This window comes from Nycticebus coucang, chromosome 1, assembly GCF_027406575.1.
Source record: "Nycticebus coucang isolate mNycCou1 chromosome 1, mNycCou1.pri, whole genome shotgun sequence".
Lineage (NCBI taxonomy): Eukaryota > Metazoa > Chordata > Mammalia > Primates > Lorisidae > Nycticebus > Nycticebus coucang.
Window position 1 is genome coordinate 81,380,496 of NC_069780.1, and position 27,108 is coordinate 81,407,603.

General features: G+C 33.4%; 1 protein-coding gene across 2 annotated transcripts in view; it reads left to right on the top strand.

Annotated features, from left to right (window-relative positions):
* Positions 1 to 27,108, top strand: part of RBM46 (RNA binding motif protein 46) — a 50,165-nt gene that overhangs the window by 12,014 nt on the left and 11,043 nt on the right. For both annotated transcript variants that reach the window (XM_053595575.1, XM_053595578.1), the window contains exons 2-4: positions 3,256 to 3,417; positions 4,300 to 4,767; positions 5,250 to 6,032. In XM_053595575.1, coding sequence (XP_053451550.1) covers positions 3,267 to 3,417; positions 4,300 to 4,767; positions 5,250 to 6,032 — 1,402 coding nt within the window. In that variant the 5' untranslated portion in view covers positions 3,256 to 3,266. The remainder of the gene's footprint in view (positions 1 to 3,255; positions 3,418 to 4,299; positions 4,768 to 5,249; positions 6,033 to 27,108) is intronic.

Here is a 27,108-nt window from a genome sequence, read left to right on the forward strand (position 1 = left end):
ATAATCTGAGGAGAGGGAGTGTGTTACTGCTGTGGTGCCATTTACTTGAATGGATGAATTGATTAAGTTAAAACAGGAATGAACAGGTTGGGAAGATAAAATGGCATTTAGCTTTTGATATATTAAATTTGAGATGCATCATGAACATCTCATTTTTAACACTTATGTTCATTAGGCACTTTGTTAAATGTGTCTCATCTTAGGAAAGAAAACAGAGTTACTTAAGTTTAGGGGAGTGAGGCAGATGGCAGGTAGAAACCATTGGCATGTGACCTATTTTCCTTCCTTGCTTTTTTTTCTTTTCCAGAGCTTAACTCCATTGGATGTAATGTAATATTGATAAAGCTTGGAAGCAGCTTTAAAAACTGCGAAAAGATTGCATGTGTGTGGTATACGATATGGATGTGGTTCTATCTACATTCATCATCACTCATAAAAATTCAGATATTTTAAAAGTAGGAAGGATTTATGAGGCCTAATTTAGCAGTATCAATTTATAATTTCTGAATATTCCATTTGTATATAAAAGTCAACTGAGAGGAGAGGCTTCCTTGTTCTGTGGAGAACTTTCAGGTGAAATTGTGCCAGGAGGTACGTCAGAATCATTTTCTCACAGGAAGGGATGTTTGACATCAAGGAAACCTGGGTTTGAATTCTGTGTCACTTTCTGGCTCTGGGAGCTTGGGTGGTATGGTTTCTCTCTCTAAGCCTTTTTTCATCTGTTGAATGGAAATAATAATTTCCTTTTAGCAAATTTGATACTCCAAGTAGTTTAGAGATTAGCCATAACATGTAGAAATGTCCTGACATTTAATAGACCTATGAAGTAAACTGAACTTCTCATGATTGTGATTCTCAGCCTATTTATCTGGTGTCACAGTTTTGTTTTGAAGCCATTTACTCTAAACATCAATTCTATAACCAAATTCTAAGCTATAGTTTTTTGCAGATATTAAATGATTTGAATATATGCATAAATTATATTCATGGATAATTTTTTTATTAAGGCCAAATAAAATAAATGCTAGAAGCTTTTTTATAACAGCTCATTTATTCATAAAACTCTGAAATAAGCACTGTTTACATTATTTTCTTTATATAGCAGGTGAGGAAATTGAAGTACAGAAGAGCTAAGTGTTAATAATTTACTCTAAATTATAGCTAGTAAGTTAAAAGAAAGGATTTGAATCCAGGCAGTCTGGCTCCAGAGCCACTATGCCGATACTAAACTGTTAGTGAAGATAATCATTTGACAGTTTCACAGTTTAGAACATTGATTCTTTGGTGACATCCTCTCCACCTGTACCTTCAGGGCAGAATCCATTGTAGAGGTGCTGATGCTCATCCCTAGGAATGATCTATCACATCATACCCAGGCCTTCACCTTTGGGAAAATGAAAGCTGTTTCTTATAAAAATGTACTGCCTGTGTCAAGGGGGTGCGTCCATTAGAAATCAGGATGCACTGCTCTCTATATTGATCATGTTTTTGATCCTTGTGGAATTTCAAAAAGTCTTTTACATAACATTGTTTTATTTAACAGCAACCTTGTGATAACTTGTATTGGTACTTCCATTTTCTTTTTTTTTCTTTTTTTTTTGGCCGGGGCTAGGTTTGAACCCTCCACCTCCAGCATATGGGACCGGCGCCCTCCTCCTTGAGCCACAGGCGCCGCCCTGTACTTCCATTTTCAAGTGAAAAGACAAAGGTGTGAAGAAATCGAATAAGTTGCCCAAGTTCCTATTAACATAACTAAGAAGTCTGACGTAGAGGTGCAGTGGCTCAAAATTTTATACTTTTGAAAATGCGTACTACAGTGACTTATTTCCATTTATGATTAGGAAGTTTCTGTTGAAAGCCAAAATAACTTTCCCGGTGTGTTCTCCATTATGTGAATTTTAGTTTTTTAATTTTATTTATAGTAAAACTAGAGAGATATTTTATTTATGGTTAACATTAAATTAGATATAAAATTACAAAACAGGCCCAGTGCAGATTATTGCAATCTTAGCATAGGTGTGTGTGTGGGGAGATCGCTTGAGGTCAGGACTTCAAGACCAGTCTGAGTAAGAAGAGTAAGACCTTGTTTCTACTAAAAATAGGAAAACTGCCTAGTGTAGTGGTGCACACCTGTAGTTCAGCTACTCAGGAGGCTGAGGCAAGAGGATCACTTGAGCTCAAAAGTTTGAAGTTGCTGTAAGCTATGATGATGATGCCGGGGCATGCCAAGACAACACTCTGTCTAAATGAATGAATGAAATTAGGAAACAGAATAAATCACAGTGTTGATCTTTAGGAAGAAAACCCTAAAGTACTTGTTAATTTCATTTTTAAATGTTCAAATACATTATTATATATTGTGATTAACAGAGATCTCATCTCACCCTAGTTACTGCCGATTGAAGTCTTTTTCTTAAATTTCTTAACTTGAAAATCATATTAGCTTCCATTTCTGCTCAGATATGTTGTAGTTGTGTTTCTTGTTCTCTCTGGTAACTTCTTCCAGTAGATAGGAACAGGGGCTGATTTGAAGCTCTGTTTACTTATTTCAACCATCTGTTAGATTTCAGATAACTGGTAAAGCTCTGACAGAGTTGAGCAGTATTAGCATGGTGTATCTGACAAGGATAAGACACAGAAAAATTCAGTTGGCCTGTATGATAAAATGTTTTAAACCTTGGGTTATGTAGATTGGCAGTGATCATCTATTCACTGATGGCGGTGTATTTTGTTAACTCTTTTTGCTTGCCTTTTTCTTTGCTCTCTTTCACTTACTCTTGGCTTCCCATTCGTTGTTCCTTTCTCTTTTGCCTGCCTGCCTTGTTGCTTTGGGGGTGTCCAACCTGTGGCTTGTGGGTCACTTACTGATTCTGTTAGGACTTTTTTGCTTATCTGTGGTGTCTGATTGAAAAGTATGTTCTAACCCTTTTTTGGCTAATCAGCTTTCCTTAGTCTTTATGTATTTAGTGAATGGCCCAAGACAACTCATGTTTTTTAATGTACAGTCGTGGGGAGGAGGGAAAGTTGGACACCTCATGGCCACCTAAAGGTACTACTCATTGGTTAGTGACATTGAAAGAAGTCTCTGATTTCCACTGTAGGGAAGAGCTTTGGGGAAGAACGTGAAGAGGACAGTGAAGGGTAATCGCCAAACATGGTAGCCACAACTGTCCTGGGTTCCTTGAAGTCCAAAGAAATCTTTCATAGATTCCTGGGACTTTGTGTCATAAACACTATTATTAAACTTTGTTTTAGGAACTGCAACCATGAATGAAGAAAATATAGATGGAACAAATGGATGCAGTAAAGTTCGAACTGGTACTCAGAATGAAGCAGCATTACTTGCTTTGATGGAAAAGACTGGTTACAACATGGTTCAAGAAAATGGGCAAAGGAAATTTGGTGGTCCTCCTCCAGGTGTGGATTTATTATATTCTTTTAAGTTTTAATGTCATTTAGATTGGGTATATATCCCTATAAGTGTCCCAAATAATAGCTGTTTCCTTTTAACTGCTTTTTAAGACCTCATCAGTCATTTTTACTGTTGTGAGAGGAAAATAGTAGATTACAAATGCTGTTCATGTCTTATTACCCTTATATATATATTTTTTTTCTTGCTCTGGGTCTAAGGAGAAGTTAAGAAAGAAGTTGGGATTAAAGCAGTGGGGGAAAGAATAAGTTTTAAGGAGAAGATCATTTGGGGAGGAATCTGAAAGAGCAATGAGTAGAGGAGTGGTGTTTATACTAGAAAACCAAATGCAAACAGCTGACAGTGTTTGATCTTTCTACCAATAGCCAGTGCAGCGCCTCTAGTTAACTTTAAATTCTGGCTTCTAGTTTTCTCAATGGCTGCATCATTTAACACTTTACTCCATCAAGTACACTTTAGCCATACAGGCTTCCAAAGTGCATGTTGTCCTACCTACAGAAAACTTGCTTTTCCTTTTTCATGAATGTCCCTCTCCCAGGTAATCCTCATGGCTTATTCTCTCATTTCATTCAGGTCTGCGCTTAAATTTCATGTACCTAGAGATTTACCTGGCCACTCTATTGAAGATATCACCTCTTATGTGGCTTGATTTTTTTTCATAGCATTTATCACTCATTTACTGTCTCCCTTTGGTATTGAATATAAGCTTCATGAGGGAAGGGGCTTTATCTTGGTCACTATTGATTACCTAGTACTTAGAATAGTGGATGACACATAGGAGGCTCAGAGCAAATTTATTGAATGGATAAATGATTGAATAGTGAATATATGTTAGAATTTATATGTCTTTTTTTTTTTTGGTCTTTCAGGTTGGGAAGGTCCACCTCCACCTAGAGGCTGTGAAGTTTTTGTAGGAAAAATACCTCGTGATATGTATGAAGATGAGTTAGTCCCTGTATTTGAAAGAGCTGGGAAGATATATGAATTTCGACTTATGATGGAATTTAGTGGTGAAAATAGAGGTTATGCTTTTGTGATGTATACCACAAAAGAAGAAGCCCAGTTAGCCATCAGAATTCTTAATAATTATGAGATTCGACCTGGGAAGTTTATTGGTGTGTGTGTAAGCTTGGATAATTGTAGATTATTTATTGGAGCTATTCCTAAAGAAAAAAAGAAAGAAGAAATTTTGGATGAAATGAAGAAAGTTACAGAAGGAGTTGTAGATGTAATTGTTTATCCAAGTGCAACTGATAAGACCAAAAATCGTGGTTTTGCATTTGTTGAATATGAATCTCACAGAGCTGCTGCTATGGCAAGGAGGAAACTAATTCCAGGTAAACTGATTCTTTTAAAGGTCATTTTGCCTATATCATCTTTAATTATAAATATAGAAAAATGACAGTACATTGTATTATAGGTTAATATTACCAAAATATTATTGCCACTTGAAGAATAAAGAGCCGAGAAAAGATGTAAAATACTCAAATGATTCTAAAAGACAAGAAATTTTTCCTATAATGTCATATTTATGATAATTAACTGATATGCTGAATGTATACCCATTAATTGAGGTATTAAAAAAGAGACATACTTAATTCTAATAAAGGTCTGTCATTGAAGTGTATTTGTTCTATTGATCTTTACATTCCACCATAAACTCTCCTAATGCTTTAGTAAAATCTTGTATGACTAGGAAACAAATGATTAACCAAAACATTGATGTGTATTTGAATTTCTATTTCTCTGGAGAAACAGTTTTAGCGAGCATTTTTAACCTTTGTTGTTTTAATTCTGTTTATTAATTCTTTTTTTACAGGAACGTTCCAACTATGGGGCCACACCATTCAGGTAGATTGGGCAGATCCCGAAAAAGAGGTTGATGAAGAAACCATGCAGAGAGTTAAAGTTCTCTATGTAAGAAATTTAATGATATCAACTACAGAGGAAACAATTAAAGCAGAGTTCAATAAATTTAAGCCTGGTGCAGTTGAACGAGTAAAGAAACTCAGAGATTATGCTTTTGTTCACTTTTTCAACCGAGAGGATGCAGTAGCTGCTATGTCTGTTATGAATGGAAAATGCATTGATGGAGCAAGTATTGAGGTAACATTGGCAAAACCAGTAAATAAAGAAAACACGTGGAGACAGCATCTTAATGGTCAGATTAGCCCCAATTCTGAAAACCTGATTGTGTTTGCTAACAAAGAAGAGAGCCACCCAAAAACTCTAGGGAAGCCACCAACTCTTCCTGCTCGTCTGAATGGTCAGCATAGCCCAAGCCCCCCTGAAGTTGAAAGATGCACTTATCCTTTTTTTCCTGGAACAAAGCTTACTCCAATTAGTATGTATTCTTTAAAATCCAATCATTTTAATTCTGCAGTAATGCATTTGGATTATTACTGCAACAAAAATAATTGGGCACCCCCAGAATATTATTTGTATTCTACAACAAGTCAAGATGGAAAAGTACTCTTGGTATATAAAATAGTTATTCCTGCTATTGCAAATGGATCCCATAGTTACTTCATGCCAGACAAACTCTGTACTACATTAGAAGATGCAAAGGAACTGGCAGCCCAGTTTACATTACTTCATTTGGGTAAGTTTAAATATACTTCAAATAATATCCTAGAATGTGAAATTAGGAAATATTATTAGAGATTATTTAGGAATTAATTAATTTTGAAGTCATTATTAGTGGTACTTAACATTAATTTTACCTCAATTTTGCAAATTCATGATAAACTTTGTTGAACCTTACCTCCTATTACTTACATAGGAGAAAATTTGGTTTTGTTTTACCATAGAGTTTGTGACCCTATTGCATTAATTTATTGTTTTTATAATTGCTCATCTCATTTGAAATAAAAATTTTTATATAAAGGTAGGATTTCTTAATTAAGCCAGTTTATAAGAGTGTCCCTGCATTTTTGGTGAAGTCTATACAGTGATCTTTTTTGGGGGGGGGGATCAGGAGTAGGGAAAATCAGAGGTGTTTCAGATGGGTCATGCGTAGACACAGCCTTATGCTCACCAATCTGGAAATTTGTGATTATTATTCATGAAAGACAAAAAGCATTATTAAGAGGTGTTTGTGGCCATTTTCTTTAATTTCATGCTTTTAAAAATGTTAGTTTTCTCTAACACATTTGAGGGATGATTAAGAAGGCTTTGGGAATGTAAAAATAAGCTAACCAAATACTTGACATTGTAAATTAAGAGACTTAATATCACTTTGGTTTTTTTCTACTTCCTGTTTTTATTGTTGTGTTAATATTTTCTCCCATACCAATTTGTCTCATTTTTTTTAATCCACCTGTAGATTTTAGTTGATTACTTTCTACCCCAAATAATATTTATTAGAAGGGTATTGTTTTTTTGAGAGTCAGCAATTTAAGGGAAAGTTGCCTATTGAGGATTATAATTGTCAAACTCTTAGCTTAAAATTGATTTTTTATATGGTTGCCGAACCATAGTAAGAAAGCTTATATATATTTAAAATTGATATTCTAAACTTGAGGGAAAACCATTTTCAAAAGGGAGAGTAGTTTTTAGACATTGTGCAGACTTTCTTTCTATCACAGCCACCCTCATAGTACTATGAATATTTTTAGGAGATTGTAATTTGGAGATTCCATCAAAATTTTAATGCTAAAGGTAGGATTCCCTTCAAAGATTCTTTTCAGTAGTGTGCTCAATTATTAGTTTGGGAATAATTCAGAATTTAACAATAACAATCGAAGTTAATTCTTAGGTATTATTTCTATTGATGCATGAACTAGAAACCTTTTATTTTTCTTTTAATAAAGACAGCCTAAGTTAAAGATAAAACTAGGTGGATAGCAAATAATTCAAATCAGGGTTTTTTTTGTGAAAAATAGGTTAAAAAATTCTTTTTATGTAGGATATAGGTAATTATTTGCTGAGAGAGGTTTTCCAAGGATACTTGATCCTGATGTACCATGGTAATATGGAAACATTTTTTATTTCCTTCCCAACTCATCCTTTACAAATTTAACTTAAACTTCTAAAATTCTTGTAACATAGTCATCTCAGTCTATTTTATAGTTGATTTTTATGTAGGCATGGTTTTGCCCATCTGGTTATAACTTCAGATCTAAGGAAGATCAGATTCTATATGGAACCAGAAGTTTTTCACCCACTTTTAATTCCCTTATTAGGATGCATTTTACTTGTGTCCACGGGCTATAGTTAACTAGTACTGACTTAAAATTCCCTAAGAAAACCCCTGATCAGGTACAGTATTCTCAACTTGATTATGATTAATTAGTGGTAAAATTAGCTTCAATAAATGAAATCCTTAGAGGGCACATGGGGTTTACCTTAGTCATCTATTTCAGATTTTATTAACTTTGGATCAATGCTGATTTTAACAAAAAGTTGAACAATTTGTGTTCTGTGTATTTCCTCAGGCTGTATTTACCATGAGAAAGAAGTGCTAATGGAAGCAAATACAAACAAAAATTAGATTAAACGCTAGTGCCTATTTGCGTGCAGTATGCAAGGACTAAGGACTTGTCTGTGGACAGTAACACAAAAACCGTTATGGTACTTGACTAGAAATATAAGTGAAGGCTGTTGCGTTTTAGGCAGCAAACCCAGTTAGAGAACTGAGGAGGACGGAATTCAGGGAAGCAGAAGAGCCAGAGATGAGAGGTCTAGGAAACTTAGATGGGAAAACAAATGTCAGACCTTCAGAGGTTATTAAAATAGGGACAGGAAGTTCCATGTTGCCACATGGCAGGTTAAGAATAGATTGAGTATTGCTATAACAATTTTCTGGCTCACTTTTTTTCCTCTATTAGTATTGGAGCCTCTGGGCTTTAAAGGGTTGATGCCTTTTTTTTAGGTATATCTTCCTTTAGGTAAATGTAGGGTTTTAAGTTTCAAAGTTTGGATCACTTTTTGGTAGTGGTGTGGTATTGATATCCTGCTAAATATTTTCATGCTTAAATGAATTTTTCTGAGGTCTTGAGAAGTTGTTAATTGGAGATCCTTAGATATTAAATCATCTTTTGTTCTATTTTCTTAAGAATTCAAGAAATCTAATTTCCTAGATAGTGCTTTACCTACTTTTAAAAGAGACTTTTTTTGGGGGTTAGGAATTTAAAAAATGCCTCTGTATCCTTATTTTAGCCCTTTCATTTTGATGCTATTTCAAACATTATTATTCTGTCTTAACCTTGATGATTTTTGATTCTTTATATGTGACATGAACAGTTACTTACTTTTTTATTTGGGAATTAAAATAGGTTTTATATTAAATATTTGGAATATAGAGATATCTTTTGTCATTCTTTAGCACTTTTTATTAAATGAGTCTTTTTTAGTTCATAGTTTTGTTATCTGTTCAGCAATGGATTTGACTATCAGGATTAATAATCCTACTTTTCCAAAGAGTTTGACTTTTAAATCTGGGCCTCCCAATATTGCCACTGCTTTTCTCTGGAGGACTCTTTGCCATGTAAAAGTGGATTAAGTAAAATCAAGGAGCAAGGAAAATTCTGGGAAAGTTACGGTTTTGAAGTAGAAAGTCCTGGAGAATACTTGATGTAAGAAGGAAGTTAATAGTCTCTTTTGTATTGATAATTCACTTTGTTAAACAATTTATCAACAAATAATTATAGGCAAGGCATCTGTTACCTTGTTTTTATGTTTGCTTAATATTCTCTGATGCAAGTGGTATTTTATTCTTACTTGTATAACCACCTAAAGCTTTTAAAAACAGGGATGAAGAGCCTCTGTGTCACAAACTAGCATGCGCCACTGATTTAATTCCATCTCATTTGTGTACTACTGTTCTGGCTCTAATAAATTTTATTAAAGAACAGATCTTTTTCTGAAAGCTTCTTACATACTAAGTATACTTTCCTAAGTATTCTGGAGCTAAAGATAAATGAGCCTAGTGAACAAGGCAAATACCCAAATTCTATTCATAGCTTATTTTGGAAGTATGAGGAAAGGGTTTATACATCCTACTTGATCTGAGTTGTAAACCTTCAGGAGAGTTCGTGGGCTGAAAGGGACAGAACACAAACAAACTCCTGGAAAAACAGTGTGGTAAATGGCAAGATGTTCTGCATAATGTTTGCTTTGGTGATTTCAGTCAGATTTTAGAAGAGTTAGAATTTTTGAAAAGATGTAGACTTTACTTGAAATTTTAGTCTTGCTTTGCAGATTTTTTTAATACAACTGCATTATATATACTTCTACTGAGCAAATAATTTTTTCGTAGGTGACTGTATTTGTGTGGACCATATAATGTGTGAATATACATTTTTTTAATATCGTGTACTTTTCTGCAGTACTAATTTTGTGGCTGACCATCTCATATTTGATTTTGAAATGATATACATCATTAGAATCTTTCATTTTTTTCCAAGTCATTGAATGGTATTTAGTATATATTTACATGGTAGGCATGATAGTCATTATGTTTGCTATCCTTCAATATTTAAATTTGGTTTTGATTTCTGTTACTTTTAATTTTGTTGAAGTTATGAAATAGGCAGCAGGGTAAAGGCATGCTATTTTGAGAAGTTTTAGTCTGAAAAATAATTGGTACTTTCTTTCTTGTGAGTTATCATTATTTCCAGATTGATGGGCAGAAATGCAAAAACAAAAAAGAATTTCAGTTAAAAAAATTACCAATAAATTGCTTCAATGGAGATAAAAGAGAAACTTTCTCCAGGTTTTTTTTTTTTTTTTAATTTAAGAAATGATTTTGATAGACACTTAAGCTAAATATAAAATAATGATTATATCATATTATAATGGAATTATAAATGAAAGAATAATGAATAATAATACTTTAAAAAGATACACTTTCCAGTTTTAATTATGGCTCTAACTTTGATGATACTATTTCAAACTGATACTTTAGAGAACAAAGGTAATTTGCTGGATTTCCTTTAAAATTTATCTTGTTAAATGAGAAGTAGGCATCAGCATCAACAATTTACACATGTATTTGTTTTCATATGATCAAATGGTGAGACCAAAATTCCATTAACTCAACTATGTGTCTTTGACCCTCTTGAGAGGGCTCAGTCTTCATAAAGATATATGTATTCCTCTTGAAATTTACTGTTACTTTTTGCAAGACCTTTTAAATGATCATTTAGTATTGTTCATAATTCTCATCTTACTCACTCTTGCATTAATGGACCAAAAATATTACTGTAGAATTAGTATTGTAAGAGAAGCAGTATAATGAGCACTAGAATAAAAGCACAAGAATCGTGTAATTTCAGCTATCAACAAACTGTGTGACCTTGGAATGGCAAATGAATCAGTTAATCTTTGGACCTCAATGCCTTCACCTCTAAAATAATCAGGATTTTATTTGGTGAGCTCTAAGAACTCTTTCATCACACAAATTTATGGTTTTGTTTTTTAAAAAAAGTATATAGGATTTTTTAAAATCTCATACAGGGCCAAAAATAATATTTTAAAGCATGGTATGTTTGCCAGGATACATAGTTGAGTTCAAATAGTTTAAAACGAAGAGCTGCTTTTTTAAGAATTAAAGCCTTCATCAGTTTAATATCCCTTTATGGAATTCAAAGGTTATGTCTGTCTACTTCACCACAGAACAACTGGATAAAAAATTAAAGATTTGGTTTAATTGCATGATGACAAGTAATTGCTTTTTGGTTATTTTCTTAATTGAAATTGAAAATTACTGTAGTCAAAACCAAGATTTTAGAAAACAAATTCATCACTTAAAACTTTGGAAACTAGTTTTCTTTTTGTAATGGAGGATTTAGGAAAATACCGATATGCATTAAAAGATAATCATGTGGCCGTTACTTGTTTCATAGTTAACGTTGATTAACTGATGAAATTGATCATTGTGATTTTATTTACTTTATAAATTTACTTAATCATTTTCAAGCCTTTATCCTATAATTTCTTAGTATCTTTGGTTGAATACATTCCTAAAATACTTGTTCAAATATATTATTAGTTTTAACAGGATCTACTGCTCTATTAATAAATATCTAACTTACTATTTCATTCAGACTTTTAAAAAATGGTTTTAAGTTTTCCCTTTATATCAAATGCCATAATAAATTCTGCATTCTTAGATGTCAATAGCAATTCAAAATTTAGCCACAAGGTGGCTTAAATACATTTTAAAATGTGGCTTTACAAGGATTTTAATGTAATATTGATTTTTAGCACCTCTTTGTCTTTATTTTTGGGTGGGGGCAGTATTAGAAAAATCTCTGAGAAGATGTAGTTGGTCTTTAGCCAGTCATGCCCTTATCTCTGCTTCATAATTAACATTTAGTAGACAATAATTATTTGCACTATAGCAGTGTAGTTAAGTGAATGGACTAGTGAATGAGGAGACAGATGTTTTAGAATAATGGTTTCACTGTGAATTTATTTTGTGCTTTTAACTTCTTTAAAGTTATTTAGTAACAGTTTCTTCTGGTTAAAATCAAACATACCCTTACTAGTCAATATCTGATATATTGGAGCTAAATATAGCAAATCTAGAGCAGTTCATCCTATCTTAGAGCAGTGTATACTCTAGAAAGACCTGATGGTATCTTACTCCAAGAATTATACACTTTCCTGTGAGGTTTCAAAACAGATGAAAACAAAATTAAGAACTTTAATATCCCTAACTAATTAAGTGCTTTAAATCACTGGTGTGTTAATAACTACTTGGATTTTCTTGGCCCTTAAAGTGATAATATTTGGTTAAATATCTATTGATCACATGTGGGGAATTAACTTGTTACTCACTTGTAGCAAAAGTGAGATTTGACTTATAAAAATAACCTGAAAAATGACTTGTATATGGATTTTTATATGCACAATAGTTGATTTTTTTAAGCAAATAATTTGGGTAACTAAATTTCTTTCTCCATTGTTTTGGGTTAGTAAATGTGATCTTCATATCACATTGCTAGTATAATTATTTCTACTGTATTTCTGTCTCTAACTTTAGGTTAAAAAGTAAAGAGGGGTGCAGTTATTAGAAAACATTAACCTGTTATAATTATGTGACCTAATAATTTGGTGAGTGTACTCTAGAACCATTCTTGCTGTGTGTTTAAACAGTTTAACTTGATTTCTACATATAAATTGATTCAAGGGATTGACACGAGTAAATAAATATGTAAACCATGATAGGAAACTGCAGCTTGTTTTATAGAATGGATAAATAAAGCGAATAAATAAAAATGTAAGGGTCGGCACCTATGGCTCAAGCTGCTAAGGTGGCCACATACACAATATTTCCATGTTGAAAAAGAATAATTAACAGAAAACAAACTGAAGACCCCAGAGTTTCCTATCATACATAATAATAAATACTAGTAATGATAATGGTTAGGATTGAGTACTTAACTGTATGTTAGATACTGTGCTAAATGCCTTTATACGAGATAACTATTTTCACAATTCATTGAGGTAGTTATTTTAATGTTGACCTTTTTTAACTTTTTTTAAACCAGCAAAGAAGCAGGTTTCAGTTGATTAAATAATTTGTCCAAGACCCTGGTTAGCTAAAAGACTGTGCTTTGAACTGTTATTCTTTATAATTATATGATTCCAGTGAAGAACTGGCCTTTGTTCATTGTTAAACATCTGATAACTATGGAATTGTGGAATATTATTGACACGTTATTCTTCTAAAAGTTAAAATACAATGAGATGGACTTTTGGTCCATACTTTTACCTATTTTTCAGAGATAATTTTGTCTTTACCAGTCCTCAGTGTTCATATATCAGACCATTACAGTACAGTGTGTACTTCGGGACACCTTGCTGAATCCGAAATGAATTATTCTAAGTTGGAAAGGGCTTGTGAACATACCTTATTTAAAAGGTAGATTTGTGAGTTTTAAGTTTACTCCAATGTAAGCATTGCCAACTGGTGGCGTATTCGTCTATGCGTCATGGTAGCAGATGATGCGGTCTTTTCTTCCATCCAGGTGCTAGACAGAATTTCAAGTGGTCAAAGTTTGCATCTATTTCCTGGTCCCCTATTACTTGGTACTGTCATTTTTCTCCCTGATTATATTCAATATGTAGTTAAGCCCTATCATTTATCAGCTTAGATATGTTGAACTATACTTTTTTGTTGTTTTTACTTGTGCAGGAACCTGTGATGGCTTGCTGTTGTAGTATAATCAAGAACTCTGAACTCCACATTCTCCTGTTCAGAATGTTCTTTTGTTTGCCCCCACTTTCCCGAACTGTAGTCATACACCTCCTGCTGCATTTACCATGCTCATTGATAGTTCTGCCCCTTTCTTAGTGATGCTCACGGTACTCGACTACTTGGAATAGTCTGCTTCTCCTCATATACTTATCACTTGCTTCTATTGGACATAGTAACTCAAAATGATTTAATAACATTACTTAATACCTTAGTTACTTTTATATGACTTTTATTTACTGTTATATAATTTTTGATCCATGATTAAAAGCAAGATTTCTGAAGCCAAGGGACTTTGTATATGTATGGTTTGTTGTTTTTCCCTTCATTATGTAGTTGAATACTATCTCCCTTAGTACTGAACATATACTGTTTTTCAACTAATTAAATGATCTGCATACTATAAGGTTAAAGGATAAAAAAGAGTCCAAGGAATGATAAATTTTGACTGCTCTGAGCAGAGGAAGAAGAGATTGAAAAAGGTAAATCTAATATGTGGAGTTGGCAGATACAGCCACAGAGACAATTCAGTTTTGAATGGTGGTTAATGGGATGAGATACCTGTATATATATTTCACTGACATAGAAATTATCAGTGTATAATTTTTAAAATGCTCATGAAATAGAGGTTCCAAATAGTAGAAACTCTTGAAATACATTCTGGGACATAATGAATTATTTTATGTTGGATATGTATATATTATATATATAAAAATTTGTATAATGGAAGTAGATTAAGGTTGTAATTATTTTTAAACTCTGAGAAAACCTTTATATTTTGTGTATAGCAGCAATATAATGTTGAATATAATGGCTCATATATACACAATTTTATAATTTCTTTAATTATATAACCCACAGTTACATCTAGTGTCATCTGTAACGTTTGATTAAGGCTTTGCAAATAGGAAATAATTGGCAGTAACATATTGTATATTATTTATTATCTTAGTTGATATTAGCATTGCATTTCGTGTTTATTCTCCTACATAGGTGTAGACTGAGGAGATGGTGTTGTTCCTTTCAGTTTAGTTTCCTAAAGACAAGGAAAAAAGCCCAGTAATTCAGGATGCTAATATAGCAGGTTTATTTGGAAAACACTCAGATCCTGTGCATTCGTTTATTTTCTGTCTTCAAAAGAAGAAATAGCAATATGACAAGAGAGTCTGAAAAACAGTTTTTCATCTTTCATATCAGTTACTTTAAAATTTACATAATTTTTTTCTCAAACTAAAGATCATAAAATCATCTTAAAAGATACAGAATATGTTTGTACAAATAGTTTTCAGTGACTTTTAAAGCTTTTAATCACATGTTTACAGAACAAGTCATAAATCCACAATGTTTTATCTTCTTAAAATTAGTGAAAATTCGGATTCTAATTAGTGGGATTTTTATCTTAAGTTTATCTTTCTTTTGGTTCTTACTCTGACATAACAGAAAAATAAACATGATTGTATTTGACAGAGAGTAGATAAAGATCCTTTTCTCATCACTGAAGATGAATTTATCTTTTTATTCCTGACTTTCACCATGCCTTTTCTTTTCCCTACTCTCTTATCGTCTTGGTTATGGAATAATGCATTTTGAAAGAATTACTTAGAATACATTTGTTAATTATTAGTGCTCTTTAAAAAGGAATGACACAAGTAAAATGACAGATTAAATTGTGCTCAAGCATTGGTAAGTAGTGACTTCATGTTTGACTCTAAATTCTATTGATACTTAATTTGCCTTGCTCTGAGAATTCCACCATCTTTTCTATGTGTTAATAGAAGGTTAATTTTCAGAAATCAATGACTTAAATCTCAGCCTTTTTCCTGTTAAATCTGATTTCATTCAAATTAAAGATTAACAAAAACTAACTCTAAAACTCTAAGTCATAGGTAGCAAAGGTATCATGAAGAGAAAACTTATTTTATATTTAATAGTATTTCCATGTAAAATCTGTACTGAAAATCCCCTTTGTAGTCTGTCATTTTTATTTTATATGTTCTATTTTGATAGTAACTGTATTATAATCAGTGATTTTATATTTTATGATGATCACACATTATCAACATCTTTATTCACATCACTGACAGTTGTTTTAGTCCCTCCCCCTTTTTATACTTAACAAGTTCAGACAAACATACGCATGCAAATCATGAATGTAATTTCACTGAATTGCCATGAAGGGCCACAACTGTGGAATCTACCACCCAGCTGAAGATGAAATAGCAACACCCTAGGGAGGGCTCCCCTGTGTGTTCTCCACACATTGCCCTCCCTCCTTCCCAAAGGAAGACACGCTTATGATGTGTTATTTCTATGTGTTTCTGAAATTTATACAATAGTTTACGTACTCTTAATCTGGCTTCCTTCAACATTATGTTTGTGAAATTGATTTGTGGTGTTTAATGAAACGATATCATTCTTTTACTTTCATTGTTGCAAGCAATTCATTGAAATTACATAATTTATTAGCTTTTTCTGTTTTTGATGGAAATACAAACAGCTTTCAGTTTGGGGCTGTTTCAATAATGATGCTACAATGATTTTTTTTTTTCCCTTTCAGGTTAACGGGAGGGTACAAACAAGTAGATGATAAAGTTTGTATTTGTTAGGTAGAAGCTCTCTTGTAGTTGTGTCCTCCACCCAACAAGTGTGCCGTATACTCTTACATTGTGCCTATTAAGTGGGAGCACACCAGTCCCCCTCCTGTCTCCCTTCTTCCCCCTCCCTTGTTCTTCCCTCCTCTCAGCTTGAATTGAATTGGGTTTTTCACTTATGTGGGTGTGCATTAGATCGTCTACTGGCTTCATGTTAGTATTGAGTATATTGGATACTTGCTTTTGAGTATATTTGATACTTTACTAACAAGAATGTGTTCTAGCTCCATATAAGTTAATACAAAAGATGTAAAGTCTCCATCTTTTTATGGCTGGATAGTATTCCATGATATACATACACCACAGTTTATTATCCATTTCTTGGTTGGTGGGTCTTTAGGTTGTTTCCACATTTTGACGATTGTAAATTGAACTGCAGTCAACAATCCAGTGCAAATGTCCTTATGATAAAATGATTTATTTTCTTCTGGGTAGATGCCTAGTAGTGGGATTGCAAGATCAAATAGATGGTCTAATTTGAGTTCTTTGAGGATTCTCTTTACTCCCTTTCAAAGAGGCTGTATTAGTTTGCAGTCCCACTAGCAGTGCGTTGCTTCTCTTCACATCCTTGCAAGCATCTGAAACATTGTGACTTAGTGATGTTGGCTGTTCTTACTGGGTTTAGATGATGTTTCAGGGTAGTTTTGATTTGCATTTCTCTGATGATAAGGGACAATAGCATTTTTTCATATTTTTAGATATTTGTCTGTCTTCAGAAAAGGTTCTTTTCATGTCCCTTGCCCAGTGATAGATGGGATTGTTTGCTCTTTTTTGTGTTGATTAATTTGAGTTCTCTTTTGATTCTAGTTATCAATCCATTGTCAGATTTGTAGCACACAGTATCTTTTCCTATTCTGTATATTTGCTTTAATTGTTGTGTCCAAAGCTTTTGTGTTGAATTAAGTCCCATTTCTTTACTTTTGTTGTTGCCACTTGCCACTCAAGTTTTCTTCATAAAATCTTTCCCCAGTTGGATACCCTCTATAGTTTTCCCCACATTTTCTTCTAGGTAGAATTTTTTATCATTTCATGTCTTGTATTTAAATCTTTGACTCTTAAATCTTTAGTCAGTTTTTGTAAGTGGTAAAAGTTGTGGATCCAGTCCAAGCACAATTTGTTGAATACAGATTCTTTTCCCTGGTGTATGCTTTCAGTTGGTTTATCAATGATCAAACAGCTATAAGAGACTGGTTTCATCTTTTGGTTTTCTCTTCTGTTCAATAATGTCTATGTCTCTGTTTTTGTGCCAATACCATGCTGTTTTGATCGCTGTGGATTTGTAATATAACCTAAAGTCTGGTAGAGTGATGCCTCCCAATTTCTTCCTATTACTAAGAATTGCCTTGTCTATACTGTTTTTTTCTGATTCCATAATAAACAAAGAACTGTTTTTTCCAGCTCTTCAAAGTATGATGTTGGTATTTAATGGGGATTGCATTGAATTCATGGATTGTTTTGAGTAGTATAGTATATTCTTCCATTTGTTAATGTTTTCTGCTATTTGTTTTCTTAGGGTTTCATAATTCTCTTTGAAGAGATCCTTCACCTCTTTTGTTAGGTGTATTCTTTGAAGCTACTTGGAAGGAACTTACATCCTGATTTGCTTCTTGACTTGGCTCTTATTGGTATAAGCAAAGGTAATTGATTTGTGGACATTGATTTTATAACCTGAGATGTTACTGTATTATTTGATCACTTCCAGGAGTCTTGTGGTTGATTCTCTGGGGTTCTGTAAGATAAGATCATATTATTGGCAAAGAGGGAGAGTTTTACTTCCTTTGCCCCCATTTGAATGCCCTTTATTTCCTTCTCTTGCCTGATTACATTGGCCAGAACTTCCAGCACAATATTGAATAATTCTGGTGATAGTGGACATCCTTGTCCGGTTCCAGTTCTAAGTGGAAAAGCTTTCAGTTTTACTCCATTCAGTATGATATTAGTTGTAGGTTTGTCATAGATGCTTTCAGTTGGTTTAAGAAATGTGCCACCTATGCCTATTTTCTTAATTGTTAGAAAAGGATGCTGAATTTTACCAAAAGCTTTTTCTGCATCAGATGTCTTTATTTTTGCTTCTATTTATATGGTGAATTACATTTATGGATTTGTGTATGTTAAACCTGCCTTGTATCCCTGGGATGAACCCCACTTGATTGTGATGTATAATTTTTTTTTATGTGTATCTGTAATCTATTAGGTAAGATTTTTATTGAGTATTTTTGCATCAATATTCATTAGTGAAATTGGTATGTAACTCTTTTTAATTTGGGTTCTTTCCTGGTTTTTGTATCAAGGTGATGTTTGCTTTATAGAACATGTTGGGAAGGTTCCTTCCTTCTCAGTGTTTTGGAATTTTTGTTGGAGTTGAGTTCCACCTTTATTTCCTTGTGGTCTGAGAAGATACAAGGTATAATTTCAATTTTTTTAATGTTGAGGTTTGATTTTTGTCCTAGGATATGATCTATTTTGGAGTATGTTTTGTGGGCTGGTGAGAATAATGTGTATTCCTGAGCTTTGGGATGGTGTGTTCTGTGTCTTTCAATTAAGCCCATTTGTTCTAGGGTAGCAATTAAGTCCCTTGTTTCTTTGTTTAGTTTATGTTTAAAGGATCTGTCCAGTTCTGTCAGAGGGGTGTTCAAGTCCCTAGCTATTATGATGTTATGCGATATCATATGGCTTATATCAGTTAAAGTCTGTTTTATAAATCTGGGAACATTTAGGTTGGGTGCATAAATATTTAGAATTGAAATATCTTCTTTTTTTTCTATGGTTCCTTTTGATTAGTATGAAGTGACCATCTTTGTCTTTCTTATCTTTAGTTGCTTTAAACTCACTGGTATCTGAAAATACGATTGTGACCCCCTATTTCTTCTGATTTTCATTTGCCTAAAATATTGTTTTCTAACCCTTCACCCTGGTTCTTGTGTTGTCTTCAAGGTTAGGCATTTTTTCTGGGGACAGCATATAGATGACTAGTGTGTTTTTATTTCTTAAGCCAGCCTGTGGCTCCTTAGTGGAAAATTCAAGCCATTGACATTTATTGAAAATTGATTAAGTGTGGTGGAGTTCTATTCATCTTGTTTGGTGAATATCCATTGCTTAGTTTTATCCTTTGGGCCATTATGGAAGCTAGGTTTTGTTCTTCAGTTTCTGGGTGTTTACTTTGCTGGTAGTCTATTGTGATAGTCACTGTGGAGAATAGGTCTAATTATTTCCTGTAGAGTTGGTCTTGTGCCACATTTCCTCAGTGTTTACATATCAGTAAAATGTTTTATTTCTTCATAGATATTGAAGCTTGGTTTAATAGAATACAGAATTTTGGGCTGAAATTGTTTTGTTTACAAAAGTTAAAGGTAGGTGACCATTCTTTTCTAGCCTGGAATGTTTCAGCTGTAAAGTCCACTGTCACCCTGATGGATCTACCCCTGTAGGTCATTTGGCCCTTATTCCTGGCTTCTTGCACAATTTGCTTTCTTTTTTTTCCTTGAGTTTGGAAAGATTCATTACTGTGTGTCTTGGAGATGCTCTGTTTGTGTTGAGACAATCTGTGGTTTGATATTTTTCTAAAAGGAGTGTTTCAGAATCTTTAATGATGCTAGGAATATTTTCATTTATGATATCGTCCAGTAGGGTTTTCTATTCTTTGGGATGTTCTTCCCCTTAAGAGATAACTATAATTTGTATGTTTGAACATTTCATGAAATCCCATGATTTCCCTGAGTGAATGTTGTGTTTTGTCTCTCTTCTTTTATGCTTTAACTGCCTGGATTAGCTCAAGAGCTTTATGCACTAGATCAGAGATTCTTTCTTCTCCATGGTCTAAACTGTTATTGATAATTTCTACTGCTTCTTTAAGGTCCATGATTGACTCCTTCAGTTACTTAAGCTGTGTTATATCCTTTCTATATTTTCTTTCATCCATTATTTGATTCTGTTTTTGGATTTCCTTTCAGTTATTTTCCACTTTCTCTATAATTCCCTTCATTGTTTTTGCCATCCATATTTTAAATTCCCTTTCTGTCTTTTCCATTTTTTTTTTTTAATAGGTGGAATTCTTTGCAATAGCTACCTTGTGATCCTGTGGAGTGGTTTCTCTGTTCTGATTTTTTGTATTGCCAGAATTTGTCTGTTGATTCCTTCCCATCTGTGTTTTCTACTTGTTCACTTTCTTCCCCTGCCTTTTCCTCTTTCTGCCTCTTCCATTTTAAATTACCTTGTCTCCATGATTAGGAATTCAAGTGGTCTTTTGCTATAAGGCGAAAGGAAGAGAAGCGTAAACAGTGAGACAGGAGAAATAAAAAGGGGATGGGATAAAAGGGAAAAAAGAAAATAAGAAGGACAGAAAGAGAGACAGGAGAAATGGTGGCAGTTAGCAGGGTGCTTTGACCCACACTCACAATCCCAGGTCTCTGGGGGGGCTGAGCTGGGTGGATCTCTCAAGGTCAGTAGCTCTTTACCAGCTTGGGAAAAAGCAGATCCCACTTCCACCAAAAAAAAAAAAAAATATATATATATATCAGCAGTATGTTGCAGTGGGGACCTACCAATACCGTCTTTCAAAGGTCAAAGCTAAAAGGACACCCGAGACCATGAGCTCAAAGCCTCCTTTAGCCAGACCAGTGCGGTGACCCCCCTAGCCCAGGCCTGGCAGAGTGAGGCTCTGTCCCATAAAGAGCATACAAAATGAAATAGAGTAAAGCAGATCAGAGAGAAGAAAAAAAATAATAAAAATTGATAAAGAAAATTTAAAATAAAATTATATAAGATGAAGAAAAAAGAGGATGTATCAATAATATTAGAAATTTATGTGCAAAAGATGAGAAAAGTAAAAAAAGGGTCCGCCAAAATGGAGAAAAAAGAAAGAGAAATAAGAAAGAATAAAAGACTGAAAACTGTAACACAAATGGAGGAGTTCTTGCTATTGAAGAAAGTAAAAATGAAAAAATAAAAATACAACCAAGCTAAACATAACAAAGGAAAAACAAGTACAACAACGATAACAACAACAACAAAAAAAAAAAACCTAGGGAAAATTGCGAAAAGAAAAAAATGTGTATGTGTATTATGTATATTGTAGTATGTTGCCTGTATGCTAGATGGCGCTTTGGTGTTACTGGTGTTATGAGAGGCATAATACACATGCTGGTTTTGCTGTATAAGATGGTGGCCAGAAGCCTAAATTATTTACCCTTACTCAGGGCTTGGTGGTTTCTCTAGCATTCAGTCCCTGCAGGATTGGGATCCTGAATCTCTCACCAGATTTCTCAGGAGGTGGGTCTTGGCCTTCCAATCAGTGCCTTTTGAGAACAAAGTGCCTTTCCCAGGGTTATGGGAGCCATTCTACTGACCCCAAGGATGGCTGCTCGAGCTCAGCAGGTGCACCAGAGCTGGCCATGCACTAGGACCCTGCAGACTGTTCTCCTGGCCATCCCTCCTACAGTGCCAGCACTCTGATAGTCAAATAGGAATACCCCACCTTTTGATTAAATCCTAGCTACCAGACACTGTTCAAGTTTACTTGCTTGCTTATGCCCTTCCAAGGTAGCTCCAGTGAGCAGCTCAATCAAAGAACAAAAAACTATAGGACAGTCCTTTCCTGTCTCCTCTGTTGAAGTGCTCGGTGGCCTCTGCCCATACCCAGGCGTTTGCCTTCTGTCTTGGTCTTCCCTCAGTTCCTAACATCCTTGTTGGCTCCTGGAGTCCCCTGCTGCTTCACTATGCCCCCTCAGTGATGATTCTGGGCAGTATGCCCCATGCAGAGGTGGCTGGAGTCATCTTGCTCCTGACTTACAATGATTTCTTATAGATAGCTTTTTGTTGCTCATTTGCACTGGAATTTGCATATTTAAATGATAAGAGTGAAAGTGGTGGGTCATATTTTTAAAATTTTAGTAGATAATACTAGTTTTCCAAAGTGATTACATGAATTTACACTTTAAAGTATGTGGGAGTTCCAGTTGCACATTCTTGTCAACACTTAGGTATCAGTTTTTTTAATTTTGGACCTCTGGTTAGTATACATTTAAATATCATTGAGATTATCACTTTTATATCACTGTTAATGAGTGATTCTGAAAATCTTTTAGCAGTATTATAGAGCATCAGGCTATTGACTTCATGAAGTATCTTATTTAAGTCTCTTCCCTTTATTCTATTGATTTGTCAAATTTTTTTTACTGTAGTACATAACAGAGAAGCCCTTTATTGGATATGTATTTCGTAGATACCTTTTCCTACTGCATGACATACCTTTTTATTCCCTTTATGGTACATTTTGAAATAAATAGTTCTTAATTTTAATATAATTCAATTTATCAGTCTTTTAAAGTCAGTGCCATTTTGTCCTGCGTAAGAAATCTTTACTCAAAAAATAAATAAACGCATTAGTTATCTCACAGTCATGAAATAATTCTCATGTTATTTTTTAGAAATGTTTTTTAATCTTCTAAATTTAGCGACGGTGTGAAGTAAGTATGAAGTAAATACCAGTGTCTCTCTCCAACCTGCAGGATATGGATGTTCATTTACCTAACACCGTTTATTGAAAACTGCCATTTTCCCATGGCTCTGTAGTGCTACCTGAGCACTTCCCTGCCTTCCATATACTCAACCATATATACGTACCTTATTCCAGAGTTTTTATTCTATTCCATTGATCTATTTGTCCTTGCACCAGTACCACAATGTCTTAATTGTGTAACTGGATGAGAATTCTTGATATTTGGTAGAGAATATCTTTCCACTTGCTAATTTCTTTATCTTGGCTCTTCTTAGCCCTTGTATTTCCATGTGAATTTTAGCATTAACTTTTAAATTTATATCAAAAAGGAAATTTTACTGGTATTTTATTGGAATTGAATCGAATCTGTAGATCAATTTAGAAATTAGTAATATTTTTATAGTATCAGGTCTTCTGATCCATTAACATGATGTATCTCTCCATTTATTTATGCTTGCTTTAATTTTTTCTCACACATTCAGGAGTTATTAGGTAAATATCTCCTACATCTTTTCATCAGATTTACTTTTAGGTGTTTAATGTTTTTCAGTCTCATTGTAAAAGGTGCCTTCTTTTGATTTTGATATTTAATTGTTCCTATTTTATGTAAATATAGTTTGTTTTTTAATGTATTTGGGGAAAAAAACTACTTATTCTGATGGTTTACTCTGTAGTACTTTAATTTTTCTACCTGCACATTCATGTCAACTGCCTATAATGAGCTTTTTCTTTTTTTCCGTCCTTATACTTCTCTTTTTTCTCTTGCCTTTTTGCCTTGGCTAGAACTGCTTATCCAGCATTGAATACAAATGATGATAGAAGCCATCCTTGTAAACTTTCAGTATTTCTCCATTAAGGTATGAGGTTTGCTGTAGCTTTTATTATAGAAGCCCTTTATCACTTAAGGATATTCTCTTGTATTCCTACTTTGTTAAGAGATTTTATCATGAATGGATTATGAGTTTTATTGTACTTTTCTGCATGTATTTAGATAATTATATCATTTTGTCATTTTTTTTAATGTGATTAGTGACATTGATGTTGGAATGCTACATAAACTTTGTATTTCTGAACTAAACCCACTTTGAACATGGTACATTATCTTCTTTGTATTTTTCTAAATTTTGCTTTTGATGTTTTCTTTAGGATTTTTATATCCCTATTTATTAGTGAGATTGGCCCATACTTTTCTTCATAAAAGTGGGGATTTGTTTTTTTTACTGTTTTCTATGAAGAATTTGTGTAAGATTGATGTTGTATCTTTTTTGAATTTGTGTGAGATTGATGTTGGATCTTTTTTGAAAAAGTTGAATGTCATTTAAGAAGACAGCTTATCAGTTATTCAGCTTTTGTATTATATATATATTTCAAGGCTATAAATTTCCCTCTTTAAGTATGTTTAGAGCTATATTCCATACATTTGATATATTTTATTTTTAAAAAATATTTTATATTTTCTATTTTAATTTCTTGACCATTCATATTAATTTCTAAACATATGGAAGTTTTTGTGTTCATGTTTTTGTTACTCATTTTACTATGATCAGAAAGTATATTCTGTATTATTTTAGTCCTTTGTTTTTTAATCACCCAATTATTTCAGGACTGCTTAAAAATGTAAGTTGTTTGTAGTTGTTAATTACAGTGTGTTGGTTTCCTAGGGCTGCAGTGACAGAGGACTACAAATTGGGTGCAGTATAAACTGGGTGGCTTATAGAACAGAAATTTATTCTGCCTTATACTGGAGGCTATAAGTTAGAATCAGGTGTTGGGAGGGCCACGTTCCTTCTGAAGCCTGTAGGAGAAGTTCTTTATACCTTCTGTAGCTTCTAGTATTTTGCAGCAATCCTTGGTGTTCCTCAGCTTGTAGATGCGTCACTCTAATCTCTGCCTGTCGTAACATGGATGTTTTTTCCCTTATGTCTCTACAAGGCATTCTCTTCTGTTTCTCTGCTCTTATAAAGATAACAGTCACATTAGATTAAGAGTCCACTCTACTTCAGGGTGACCTTATCTTAATTACTTACATTTGCAATGACCTTTCTGAGGTACTAGGTAGTTCAGACTGCCGTGTATCTTTTAGAAAGGGTATTGTTCAACCCATAACACTATGTACAGAGGGTACCAAAAAACTGTATACAATATTTTAAGAAAGGAAAAAACTATTAAAATTGTCATGCTCAATATATATAGAAATAACAAAAGATGAATATAAGTCACTTTGATTTCTGCAATTACAGGAGGTGCTCAAAGGTGCTTACCATCAGTGTCCAGACACTTCTGGCATATGAAAAGTCATACATTGATAACATCTCTTAAAATGTGTATATATTTTTTTGCACCCCTGGTATATCATCAATTAGGTCAGGTTTGTTAATCATATTGTTAAATTTCTCTATCTTCTGTGTATTTTGGTTTGCTCATTCTGCCGTTTACTGAGAGGGTTGTGAAAATCACCCAATATAATTATAGACTTACCTTTTTCTCTTAGTTCTGTCAATTTTTTTCAAAGATTTGAATATTAGAACGCTTTGTATTAGGTACATTGAAATTTAGAATTATTATATTTTTCTGGTAAATTAAACCTCATTCTTTTACTGTGTAACTTTATCTTCTCTGTAATGTATTATTTCTGCCTTAAAGAGTATATCTTTTCTCTGATATTGACAGAAAAGCTTTCTCTTGGTTAGTTTGTATGGTATGTGTTTTTCCATCTTTTGCTTTTAGTTTTCCTATTTCTTAGCCTTAAGATGGGCCTAATATAATTAGTGTGGTTTTACATTTAATGCAGTTATTGATATGGTTGGGCCTAATATAGTTAGTGTGGTTTTACATTTAATGCAAGTCTTTCATTTTGCCATTTGCATTCTATTTTTCCTGTCCTGTCTTACTTTCCTCATTTCTTGCCTTCAGATAGTTTCTTTTGTCTGTTTTCCTTTTCTTTAGTTTTGTTAGTTATACAGAGTTTGGTTGTCCTGTGGACTCCTACATGCATTCTGAACTTTCTGAAGTCTAATATTAATTAGTTTTTTATCACATCCCAGAGACAGTGCATTGCTTATAACAAATTTGTTTAGTTTTTATTTATTTCACATGCTCCTTGAAAGGGTTTTTTTTTTTTTTTTCCTGTTACTCCTTTGCAATAATTCCACTATCTTCTGGCTTCCATTGTTTTAAGTGAAAAGTCAGTTGTCAGTTTGTTATTGTTTTCAACATAAACAGTCATCCCCTTCCTGTAATTACTTGTAATGTTTTCTCCTTATCTGTGATTTTTAGAAGTTTTATTCTTAGTTTTTAACTTGTTTTAGACCACTTCTAAAATCCGAATTGGTGTTTTTCATTTGTTTTAGAAAGTTTTATTATTTATTTTCAAATACTGGTTTTGTTCCATTTTCTCTTTGTTCTTTATGATAATCCAGTTATACATGTTAAGCATTTTTTATTATATCCATTTAACAATTATATTTTGCCTGTATTTTCTATTCTTTTATATGCTTATTCTGTACATTTTTGTCTTTCCTGTCTTTTGGTTCATGATTTTTTTTTAATCTATGTGTAATATGTTGATCTAACCATTGATGTGGATTTATTTCTCAGTTGTAGAATTTAATTTCAGACTTTTTTATGTTCTCTGTTTTCTTCCCAAAATTTTAGTCTTTTCCCCCCATTGATTATATTATTGATAGTTATTTTGATACCCAGTTGTGAAACTTTATTATTGAACTGCCCTATAGATATGTTACTTTTGACTGTTGTTTTTGATGGTTTTAGGTGATGTTATTGTTTTATCTCCTTATATGACAGATTATTCTTAATTGAATGCCGGATACTGTATATAAAAAACTGTAAAGATAATTTAAAGCTAATAAGATATTATCTCTATTAAGAGAGGATATAATTTGGCTTTAGAAAGGTGGTAAAAGGATTAGCAATTGAAGATTGTCTTAATCCAGGTGGGAATTAAGCTTGGAAGTTGAATTTAGACTGTGTTACTACTTCTGGCTCATTTTTACTCAGGATTCCAGTCATGCCTGTTAAATAGCTCCTGAGGTCTAGTTTTTGTCCTCCTAGCCTTAGAACATGTCTCTCTCTTGTCGCCTTCCTTACCTTCTTACCTCTCCCTTGGAAATGCTCTAACCTTTCCAGAGGAAATGTACCTCCTGAAGAGGTGCATATCTCTTTGGGATTTTTTCTTGTTAATGATCATGGGCTCATAGTTTGTCAATATCTTGATTATTCTTAATGCTTTCAGATTTTTTTTTGTTTGTTTTTAATCATTTTTTACATTTTCTAGTTCTCACCAGGAGGCTTAATTAATGTTACCTAG